Raw genomic sequence first — 12043 nt, forward strand, 5'->3', positions numbered from 1 at the left:
ATAAATTCTTTATAAATAAATTGTTTGCATTTATTAGGCTATTTATTACATGATATAAAACTGTTAACCTCTAATAAGAAACAAATAACTTTTATAAGGAGAATTAAAAATAATACACAGGCCTACTTTAAAATAAATTAAACACAGCACTTGGGGAGTCCTCTGCACATTTGAAGGGGGAAAAAATATTATTAAATGGGCCCACTTTGAAATAAATAAAACATATATCTGCACCCTAAAAAGAGTTAAAGGTAAGAATGGAGAAACCAGCTCGAGTGCGCTAGAATTTGAAAGTACACAACCGGAAAAAATAGGCCTCTTCCTTCAGACTTTCTTACAGAGTCCCTCCTCCAACACACACGAACGCACACATGACCAATGAGGGCACGATATAAGTTTGTGCCCAGATGGCAGGCTGACAGGCAGGTAAGCCATCCAGTTACTTTAGCCGAGCCGGCTCAGATGATTGGTCATGCTTTTTACAGCGCTACGGCTTCCAGAGATTAATTTTTGTATGTATTTATTGTCAAAGCATTTCATATATTCATTGCTATCGGGACGTTAAGAGCATTCCATGGAATATAACAAAAAGTGTTTTCTGAAATAAATGACATACCCCATTGAATTATGACTGACGATCGTCAGCTGTCTTCCTCTCCCTCGTAAAGGCTGCACCACCGTTGACAACTTCTCTCTACATATCAAACATACCGGTAAACCAGCATCGTTTGCTGTGAAAGCATACAACTATGTCCACGCAGAATTAAATCCTGTGTTCCTCCGGTACTTTTCTTTGATTTATCCATAGTTCGCTCATCGAGCCGGGGGTCAGGTTATTCGCCTCCAAGAAAAGGCGCTCGCGCGGGACCGGAGCAGGATGTGACGCATATTTTAGTTGACCTAATTAAAACCGTTTTGTTTTTTATTTATGTGTCACAGTATCACCTCAAAATACAACATACGAAACATTTTCAACCATGCAACAAAATATAAATAGTCCTACAAATACTTTTATTTTATTTCCTTCTTATTTTTGTCTAAGCTCAAGGGAGCCAGAGCAGAGGGCTTAAAGGGCCGCATGCGGCCCGTGGGCCGCGGGTTCCGACCCCTGGGCTAGTCAAACTGGCTCTGTCTCTGTCTCTCTCTCTCTGCTTCCATCTGTCTCGTCACTCCGTTTACAAACTTTAAAGGCAGAGATTCCGAAATGAACTTGTTTACTGTTTTGCTGTCCTTAAAATCCATCCCAGTAGTGTTGTGTGACATTAAAGATTCACACACTGGCTCATTTGTTCTCCCTTTGGTGTTACTGAGGGATTCTGGCTTATCTTGGCACATATGGCTACCATCACACACCTTTAAAAAAAGCATAAAAGTGTTGAGGGTTTTTCAGCTCAAATCCCCTTTATTATGCTGATGTGTGGATGTCACACACAGAGAGGGAATAGAGCGGAAAACCAAATGCAAAATTACATTCTTATTTGTTCAGGTAAAAATGTCGATGTAGAGTTAGATACACACACATACACACTCGCTTTGTAGTCTCTTACACAGTGCAAGGTTAACAAACCACCATCTTTTACTGGGTTGAAAGACACAGTAGAAAATGTGACCATGAAATACAGTACAGGTTTTTCAGATCAGATATTTGTGTGTGTGTGTACTGCCTCCTTGTGGTAAAGTTACTTATTATTACTTTAAGCCACCCTGATACAGCTCTAAGCCTTTTCACAGAGGACATTTTTATAACGACAGAACAAGAAATAATGAAATTAATGATTCCTTTTAGTTGCTTTGTTTCCTGGTATTCTGCATGCTGGGTCACTTCCACTCTCACAGGGACACTGGAATACAACCATTAGTATAGTGTTTTCCCACTAGTAAAATCAGGGGGAAAGCTGTAATTTAGAAAGTTGTATTCTTATCGTTTATATATATTAGGGCTTTAGTACCTGCTTTTTATTTACTTTATTTTTTAGATATAAAATAAATGTTATGTAGATTTGATAACCTCGTGCAGATCAAATACACTTCAATTTATGCTAAATGTATATGTTCCTATGTTATCATCTGAACACCCTCTCAGCTTTAAGCCTATGAATACATACTGTATATCATAGCTTTCAACCATACATTCTGATCTTGGACTGTTATTGTCAGAGTAAAAAAAGAGTACACAACTTCTGAGCTTAATACGATTATATGAGATCAAAGTGATTCTCTAGTTAGTGATGTGTTGACTTATAGGACATGCACTGGACAAAGAGCAAGATAACAGAATGCTCTATGATTGAAATACTCTTTCAATCTGTGTTTTAAATTAATCACATGAAGAGATCAATCATGAAATCAACAATCACAAAAAAAAGTTAAAGACAGAGAGGACTCTACACAATTTGTGCTTTATTGACAAAAAAGGAGATTTTACATGTTGATTGCAAGAGCAGTGTTGATGCATCCCCTTTACGCAGGACACCCCTCCCCCTCTTCATGTTTGAGCTCATGACTGAACGGCACAGTGCAAATCGCATTACAATTCAAACCATTCTGAACCTTTAAATACGAACTGACTGCTGAAAACTGGCAAAAGTGACAAGAGCTTTAAAACAACAATGTGGATGCATGTGGCAGTTATGGCAATGAATTAAAGGCATGAGACGGCAACAGTCAGAAAAACATGTGGCTGTGAAGAATACGAAATAAAGTTATGGTCTGTTTTTTTTTTGTGTGATTTTTTAATCATGTGAACATCGAGCAACACAGATCTGGCGAACAGAGATAGCAGTGCACCAAACGGTACTCTGACAGGAAGTAAATGAAAAGGAAAAGTTCTGTGTGAGCATGAGGAAACATGGCCGTTATATTTTGCCACAATGAAGACCATGAATGATTTATAGAGACTTCACCGAAGTCATAAAACAAAGGGGGACAGCCCGAGGGTTTATGCATAGCTAAATCTGGGCAGTAAAAGAGGTACCGTAGACAAGACAAATATAAATTGATGAACAAGGAAAAACTTGAGATGAGAACATTCTAACCATTTTAACAACATTCCCCATCCATCTTCATTAAATGGCTTAAGCAGATCGACAGTCCCCCCCACCTGAAGAGTCATCCTCCCTAATGTGCAGCGTCATGTCCCAACATATAATAGAGATGTTACGTCCCATATATAATGTGAAATCAAAATGAAAAGGCTATTATGGATTTGTTTGCAAAGGTGCAACAGGAAACAGCTGATGGTTAAACAGTTGAAAATAAATGTGTACTATATTTTAAATGTCAGTGAATGTATGATTTCTTTATGAAATAATAATCAAACTCCTTCTACATGATACACAACTTATTTTCATTGTTCCTTAATAGTTTACAGTAATGTTCTTACAGTAAGATTTTGGAAGGACTGTGTTTTATGCGTTTCTCCTAGATTGATATTGTGGCTAACTGCTAATACAGAAATCCCTAATTAATCTTTGGGGTAAATAATCAACTGTTAATGAATGAAGCTTTATAATATGACCTACGTTTCTCTTATTAGTGAGTATTAAACATATTAAGACAATATGCAAGAAGGAAAACAAAACAGGTGTAGAGGGACAATAAGGCTGAAAAACTCCCAAAAGACAACTAAAACACCTAATAAACCAAAATAGCAAATCCCAAAAAGCCATAATTAAGAAAATAATTACAAATACTAATGTATCAAATAATAATAAAAGATAAACAGTGAAAATATCTCTATGCTGACAACAGAAAAGTCATGAACAAACATAATCTATCCCAAAGACACAGTGCTCTCCAGTTGGCCTGTAAAGCAACAGAAAGTATCGCTCAGTCTCCATGACAACGGGATCTCATCATCGCGGCCGGAGAGGCAGGAAGGCCAACTGGCTCTGTGCAGCTCTCAACAAACTGTTCTCATGAACCCGGATCAGAACACGTAGTCGCGGGTCATCTTGAGGGACGGCATGGCCTCGTTGACGTTCTGGTCCAGACGGTGATACTCCACCGTGTTGCGGGAACACAAACCGTCCTTCCAGCGCCGGCTCTGAGCCAGGAGGTAGATCTGACAGCGGGAGAAAGAATGAACAAGGAAATCAAGTTCATCTGATAGACGTAGGGCTGATCAAGTGAAGGTTTTTCTTGGTTAAAAGGCGAGCAGGACAGACGAGAGACTGCATAATGAGGATCTTTAATTCAGCTGTTAAACTCTAAGTACATGAGGCCAGCATAATATAGAATATCAAACTTGTCTCAGCTGAAGATATCTGGTTGTTTTTGTTACATTGAAAAGCATTTATTTTATTATGTGAGGTGGTGCAGTTGCTCAAACAATGTGTTATCATGAAAGGAAAATAAGAAGGGCATTACAATTTTAAATAAATAACTGATGTTTTTTTAATCAAACTACTGGGTTTTTTTTCAATTAATGAAGTGTTTAGACCATAATATGCCCAAAAATAAGTTGTGAAAAGTGTCTAGCGCACAGTCCCAGTGCACTCTGTTTATGAGACGGCTTCAAAATATTCAAAAACAATTACGTTTGAAAAAAAAAAAAAAAAGCTAAACCTTAGATTTGGCAAGCTGCTATCAAATGAGTTGATGATGAATGTGCTGCCTGTCAATTGATATCTATAGTTAACGTGTATGGTACAATATCACCTTTGGAACTTACAGAGGATAAAGGCTAAAAGGATATCAGCTCTGTTCAAACAATACGCATGGCAGCATCACTTCTGGCCTCTACATCTAGAGGAGTCGTCGGCTGTTGTCATGTCAACACTCACCTTCCTCTTGTTGTGATAAGTGATGTAGACGATGGCCACCAGGAAAGCCAGGATGACCAGATGAAAGAAGAAGTGGGAGTCCTCGTCCTCGGTGTTGTAGCTGTCTGCTCCCTTGTAGCGCGTCACCTCCATGTCCTCGGGCTGCAGCCTGCTCACCGGCTCCCCTTTGGCCATATCCATGCTGTTGTTTTCATAAACGTCGTTGTAGGTAGCGTCATCGTCCTCGTCTTCCTCCTCGGGGTAATTATCCAGATCGATGTGGCGTGCGGGTCCTCCGTCAGTGGTCGGCTGCAGGTCTAGATCAGGTTCCTGCTCCGTGGACGGGTTCAGAGCGATGGAGGATTTGTAGTCGGAAACCGGAGCTTCCGTAACAGGATTGGCTGATTCAGGGGTTGTGACACAGGCGGTGGATACTTCGGGAATAGCAGTTGTGGTAGTTTCAGCAACAGCATGTTTGTCTGTTGACTGGTTTTCTGTCTGTTGACTGTTTGTAACTTCCTCTATTACTGGTTCTGGCAGCAGAGGATTATTAGAGGTTTCAATAATGGTGACTGGATCTGGAGCCGTTTCGTCATGCTCCTTCTCCGTGACTTTTGGTCCAATGGCTGTTGTGGAGCTGTTTTTAGGAGCCGCTGCCGCTGCTGCTGCCGCTGCTGCTGCCGCTGCCGCTGCGGAGCTGTTTTTAGGAGCCGCTGCTGCTGCTGTTGTGGAGCTGTTTTTAGGAGCCGCTGCTGGTGGTGCTGCGGAGCTGTTTTTAGGAGCCGCTGCTGCTGCTGCTGCTGCTGCTGCTGCTGCTGCTGCTGTTGTTGTGGAACTGTTTTTAGGAGCCGCTGCTGCTGCTGCTGCTGCTGCGGAGTCACTGCCAGCGGGTGTTGCAGGCTTCTTTGATTCTGTGGCAGCCACTACACTCGGTTGAGATGGTGAAGGCACAGTGTCATTTACTTTCTTGTCCACAGTGATAATACTTGGAGACTCATTTTTTTGTGTGTTCCCGAGCTGAATCCCTTGGCTTTTTGCTGCTAGAAACGAAGGAATAACAATGCAAGAAAAAAAGGTCAGTTACATTCTCCTTAAAAGCAATAGAACATTAACTAGAACAGACTGAGAACCGTTACAGCTCTAGTTTGCATAGTCAAATAAATATTTATTTTTGAATGAAGGATGGGTTCTCTATAAAGTTCAATTAATTATTAAGCTCAAAATGAATCTGAGTTTTCAGTTCTAACCCATTTGAAGAAATACAACTTAATCTAAAGTTGCTGACAACTGGCCTATTAAAAATGGAAGTGACCAAGAAGACCTACAGGGTGACCTGACTAGACTTCAGGAATGGGCTAACACTTGGGGAATGTGCTTGTAACACAGGCAAACCGTTCGCTGGGCTTCCTACGCCGGAACCTGCAACGCTGTCCCCAGAAACTGAAGGAGACAGCTTTTGTGGCCCTAGTACATTCTAAACTAGAGCACGCCAGCTCGGTCTGGGACCCCTACACTGATAAAGACAGTGATGCCCTGGAATCAGTACAAAGAAGAGGTGCAAGATTCATTTTTGGAGATTATGAATGGGACAGCAGTGTCACAGAAATGCTCAAGCGTTTGAACTGGGTGGAATTAAGTGAAAGGCGGCGATTGACTCGTTTGGTTCTCTTCTTCAAGATTGTCCATAACATCTCAGCCATTGATGCATCAATGTACCTAGAGCCAGTTAGAAGAAGTGCAACCCGCAAAGCCAACTCTTTGAACTTGGAGCGCATTTTCTCAACTAGTGACACTCTTAAATACTCCTTCTTTCCGAGAACAATCAGAGAGTGGAACTTGCTACCAGAAGAAGCTGTCATCACAGAAACCGTGGAGTGCTTCCGGCAAATTTTAAGAGACATTTAGCGGGGATCATCCATCCCCCACTGAGCGTGATACCTCTGGGTTCTGCTCAGTATCAATCCAGATCCAGATCCAGAACCACACTCAATTAGGGATGCACGATATTGTTTTTTTTTAAACCGATACCTTCCTGCTTCTCAAGACCGATACCATAATATAATATATATATATTAAATGTACCTGTAGTTTTTGCACACCTGGTGGTAAAAAAAAAAAAGACTAGTAGTGAGCAAATGACATGAGCATTACTACTATGAACAAAACAAAGCCAAGAACAGTTTTGACTGTGCAGCTGGCCTTGGATTCGCCACTAGTTTAGCAGCGCAGGCGTCTTCGTACGCTTTTAACACACCATCGTAGCGATGGCGATGTCTCAGGTGACTAATCAGGTTGAAAGTATTATAGCTTGTTGCCTTTTTCCCTCCTCGTGGAACTTCTGCATTGCATTTGTTAATACAAATAGCAAGCGAACTATCTAACTCTGAAACTTTGAAATAGTCCCATACTACCGACGACATGTTTGTTTACTGTCCTGGCTTCACGGCCGCACATCATTTACGTCACAGCCAAGCATGAGTTAGGGAGCGCTGGATTTGTGAAAAACTCCCCTCTTCCTAAACCACTAATACCACAGTACTGGCAAAACGGGAGGAGCTGAGTGAAAAACAAGCGCCCCTCATCCCAATCCACCCACACCGCAGTATTTTTTTCTTACCCAAAAAATATATTGTATATTTTCGGGGCTATTAATACTTTTATCGGGTTTATCGGGATGACGTCATAATTCCTAATATCGGACCGATAATTATCGGACCGATAATTATCGTGCACCACTACTCTCAATCAATCAATAACAGTAAGGTCTTTCATAGAATTCTAAAAATAGAATTAATGCAAATACAGACATGAATAATGCCAACACCACCGGCAGCTATGGCTGTGAAAAGGAGCTTGTTCTGATACTCAGTGACCCTTGTGCTGCCTCAGAAAATCAGGAGTAGTTGGAGTACCTGTTTAACTAGTTTATTAAGACTGCAGTGTAACAGCAGACACGACATTTCTGTTTCATAATACAAAAATAATGTACTTTCATTTTCAAGAATCTATCAACTACCTTTTCTAGGTGTGAGCTGAACTCAGAGACATGCATCTTGCCAGCTTTCCCGAATCAATGACGCTGTTTTACCAACAAGTGTCAACATTATTTAATCCTGTGGGAATAGGAGCTGTTGCTTAGGAAGGGACGGGAGGAGAACACTGGAGGACTTGAAGCACTGGGTAAGACGTTCCCAGGAGAAGAAAGGGACTATTCATACACATGGGCAATAGCCAGCATAAATAATCACTGAACAGGAGATCTTTGTGAAGGTAACAGTTATAGGCCGTGCTGCATGAAACAGCATGTAGGAGAGGCAGCCTTGAGCTGCTTGAGTCACACTCGACAACATGCCTTCATATTTCAGTTAAATGTCCTTAAATTTAAATTCTTATTGACAAGTAATGGGTTATTTTCCTCCAGTCTTGCTTAAAGTTGCACTCTTGGAACATGGATGTTGCTCAAAATGAATATAGCCGTTAACTTTAGTCTATAAATGTTGCTTGTATTTCAACTAAAACAGTATTTAGCAGCTTGTGGCTGTTCAAGTAATGGTCATCCTTCCTTTGTCAAACAATATTGCTGTTAGATAAAGAAGGGATGCCAGGTTTCATGGGAAATAGTTCCATTAGTAATGTCAGATCACAAGACTTGTTGAACAAATCTATTACCAATCAATGCATGACTCGCCTATCACATGCTTAAGGTGTATGTGGATAAACACATTCATAGTACATCATTTGAAAAGAATAGAGAACACAGGCAAGCAATTCAGCACCACTGATTTTATCTCAACAAATGTAAGCTAGTAGTAGCCCTGGTCAAAGTTCATTAATGTATGACAGGGACTGCAATGAGAGACATGTTACAGCCTTTACTATGGTCCCAGTTCCTTGATGGTAGACTTCAAAGGGGTTGTCTAATAAGCTGTGGTGGTAATGGCGTGACAGGTGTTACTTAACAGCGCAGATATATGAAAAGGACATCTGGACCCACTAACAAATCACAAGTGCTTAAGAGGTGTCCCTGCAGGGCACCACACATATAACCTTTACCTACGATATGAGGTGGAAGAAGTACTCGGATCAAAGTAGAAGTACCAAAGTGTAGGAATGATCTGTTACAAGTGAAAGTCCTAATGTTACTCAAGTATCAGCCTCTAAATAAACTTTAAGTACCAAAAGTAAAAGTACTCGTAATGCAGATTGGCCCATTTCAGAATAATATATTTGATATGTTTTGATTATAATTATTGATCATTAAAGTGTTATCAAAGATGATAACGGTGCAGCTAGTTTTAATAACTTTGTATACTGCAGTGCAGGATAGCTTGTGGATTTACTCCAGGTGTAACTAAAGTCTGATGTATGTGTTAATTATACATTAACATCATGTATACAAATGTGCAAAGTAACTAAATAAAATATTATATTATATAAATGCAGTGGAGTAAAAGTACACTATTTACCCTTGAATTGTAGTGGAGTAGAAGTACAGAGTAGCAAACAATTTAAGTACTCAGGTAAAGTACAAATACCTATAATATAATGTGTTCTTAAGTACAGTACTTGAGTACATCTAATTAGTTGCTTTACAACACTGGGTAGGAATGGTTGCTTGTGATGTTGTCGAGCTGGAAGTTTGGTTATTGAGTCATGACTTCCTCTTTCTGGTTATGACTTGTTTGTTATGGCCGTAACGTTTCTGTAGGATTCATGAACTTAGTAAAACATTACTAAGTCCAAATAAGAAAGCTTAATGCACATTTCACATCGACTTAAACGAATAAATAAGTCTCAACCGTTTGAAATTGACGTCAGAACGTATTTTCAATCGAAGGAGTCACATTTAAAACCTTAAACAACTTAATATTATCTAAATAATTATTGAACAGAACTGTAATACTTTAATAAGGACTCGAATTGAAAAAAAATACTGTTTTAAGACTTTTCTGGGACATACAGAAAGCCTGTCATCGTCCCTCTTACTTGACACTATAGTTGCTAGCATGACGCACTAGCAAACTAGCTACAGTAACGTTGACAGTGGCTAGCTAACTAGCAGCACTGTTGGTTGACTTTAAAATACAGCATTCATCTTATCAAGTACTTCAAACAAGTGTAACATACCTGTCATCGTGTCGCTGTTGTTTACCGGAGCTGACAGGCAGCCACTGACTAACAGCTGAAGGAAAATAACCAGAGAAAGAGCACACATATTTCCCCTGCTTCGCCCCATCGTTCTGCACGTCGCCATGTTGATGTGTGAGTAACTGGAGGAGGGGTTAGCATGGCCACGTGATGCGGGATGTGATGTTAGACAGGGAGAGAGTGATTTTGTTCTGTTTTCTTGATGTTTATAATCAGCTGTCATGGCCTCAGTGTTTATCCTTGATCATGTCAAGAAATTATAAAGTAATTAAATTAAATCGTGGAGTCTTCATATCAGCTAATGTTGCCGTGATCAAATATTCATCAGCAGGTGTAAAGTAACCAGGTAGATCTACTCATGTACTGTAGCTAAGTAGCCTACAGTTTTGAGATACTTGTAGGCTACTTAACTTGAGTAGGCTACTTACATTTTTTGCTACGTTGTACTTCTCCCGCACTACAATTCAGATGCAAATCCTGTACTTAAATACCATAACAACTATTATTTATTCAGATTTGGAATAATGAAGTGAAATATAATCAACACTTAGGCCTAAATAAATAAAACTTTAGTTACACCTGGAGTAACATTCCCAAGCTATCCTGCAGCATACACAGAAGTTAAAATCTTTACAACATTGATTAGGCTACACTTTATTGCGTCAATAATTATAATCAAAAGATAAGATATTATTCGGAAATGGGCCAATCTGCATAATGAGTACTTTTACTTTAGGAACTGTAGGTACATTTTGAAGCGGATACATTTGTACTTCTGATTGCAGGAATTGTAGGCTACTAGTAAAATTATTCCTACACTTTGGTATTTTACATTACATTACATTACATTGTATTTAGCTGACGCTTTTATCCAAAGCGACTTACAATAAGTGCGTTCGACCAACAAAATACAAACTTGAAGAAAACAGAATCATATAAGTACATCAGGTTTCATAGAGCAAAAACATTTCAAGTGCTACTCAACTGGCTTTAGATAAGCCAGCCCTTTATTAGTAAAGTGCTTTGTTAATAGTTCTATCGCTCGAAGTGGAGTCGAAAGAGATGAGTTTTCAGTCTGCGCCGGCAGGTGTGTAAGCTATCTGCTGTCCTGATGTCAATGGGGAGCTCATTCCACCATTTTGGAGCCAGGATAGCAAACCCACGTGTTTTTGCTGATGGGAACTTGGGTCCCCTTCGCAGCGATGGTGCAGCGAGCCGTTTGGTTGATGCAGAGCGGAGTACACGTGCTGGGGTGTACGGTTTAACCATGTCCTGGATGTAGGAAGGGCCAGATCCATTCGCAGCATGGTACGCAAGTACCATTGTCTTGAAGTGGATTCTAGCAGTTATCGGAAGCCAGTGAAGGCAGCGGAGGAGCGGCGTGGTGTGGGAGAATTTAGGAAGGTTGAAGACCAGGCGAGCAGCTGCATTCTGGATGAGCTGCAGAGGTCGGATGGCACATGCAGGTAGACCAGCCAGGAGGGAGTTGCAGTAGTCTAGGCATGAGATGACGAGAGCCTGGACCAGAACCTGCGTCGCTTTCTGGGTCAGCTGGGGACGCATCCTCCTGATGTTGTAAAGCGTGTATCTGCAGCAGCGGGTTGTAGCAGCGATGTTTGCAGTGAAGGACAGGTTGTTATCTAGGGTCACACCCAGATTCCTTGCAGTCTGAGTCGGGGAAACAACAGAGGTGCCAATGTTGATTGTTAGGTCAAGAGTGGGACAATCCTTGGGAAAAGCAGTTCAGTCTTGTCAATGTTGAGCTTGAGGTGTTGATCAGACATCCACTGAGAGATGTCAGCTAGACAAGCAGAGATGCGTGCGACGACCTGGGTCTCTGAGCGGGGAAAGGACAGAATTAATTGGGTGTCGTCAGCGTAGCAGTGGTATGAAAAAGCATGCGGGCTAATGACTGATCCGAGCGAGTTTGTGTACAAGGAGAAGAGGAGGGGACCAAGAACAGAGCCCTGAGGGACCCCTGTAGTTAATTGACAAGGGTCGGACTCGGACCCTCTCCAAGTAACCCTGTAGGTGCGGTCTTTGAGGTATGAGGTGAGGAGGGAAAGTGCAGAGCCTGAAACTCCAAGTTCTTGGAGAGTGCGAAAGAGGATCTGATGATTCACCGTGTCGAA

General features: G+C 40.9%; 1 protein-coding gene across 2 annotated transcripts; it reads right to left on the reverse strand.

The window, feature by feature from the left end:
- Positions 1–2380: 2380 nt before the first annotated feature.
- Positions 2381–10063, reverse strand: c14h5orf15 (chromosome 14 C5orf15 homolog). Of its 2 annotated transcripts, none has more exons than XM_034098937.2 (3): positions 9891–10063; positions 4785–5800; positions 2381–4063 (listed from the first exon to the last, which is right to left on the reverse strand). In XM_034098937.2, the coding sequence occupies exons 1-3, from the start codon at positions 10015–10017 to the stop codon at positions 3929–3931; spliced, it is 1278 nt and encodes a 425-aa protein (XP_033954828.1). In that variant the 5' UTR covers positions 10018–10063; the 3' UTR covers positions 2381–3928. The 2 variants fall into 2 exon arrangements, with proteins under 2 accessions (XP_033954828.1, XP_033954827.1); XM_034098936.2 differs by having other exon boundaries at positions 4785–5803.
- Positions 10064–12043: the final 1980 nt, after the last annotated feature.

This window comes from Pseudochaenichthys georgianus, chromosome 14 (assembly GCF_902827115.2).
Source record: "Pseudochaenichthys georgianus chromosome 14, fPseGeo1.2, whole genome shotgun sequence".
NCBI lineage: Eukaryota > Metazoa > Chordata > Actinopteri > Perciformes > Channichthyidae > Pseudochaenichthys > Pseudochaenichthys georgianus.

Excerpts from the sequence above, each read along its gene's own strand:
- c14h5orf15 (XM_034098936.2), bottom strand. The coding sequence starts at position 10,017 with ATGGCGACGTGCAGAACGATGGGGCGAAGCAGGGGAAATATGTGTGCT. Across the intron at positions 5,804-9,890 it reads CAACAGCGACACGATGACAG|CAGCAAAAAGCCAAGGGATT; the intron begins GTATGTTACACT and ends CTTCGTTTCTAG. Across the intron at positions 4,064-4,784 it reads CTTATCACAACAAGAGGAAG|ATCTACCTCCTGGCTCAGAG; the intron begins GTGAGTGTTGAC and ends TCCCGCTGTCAG.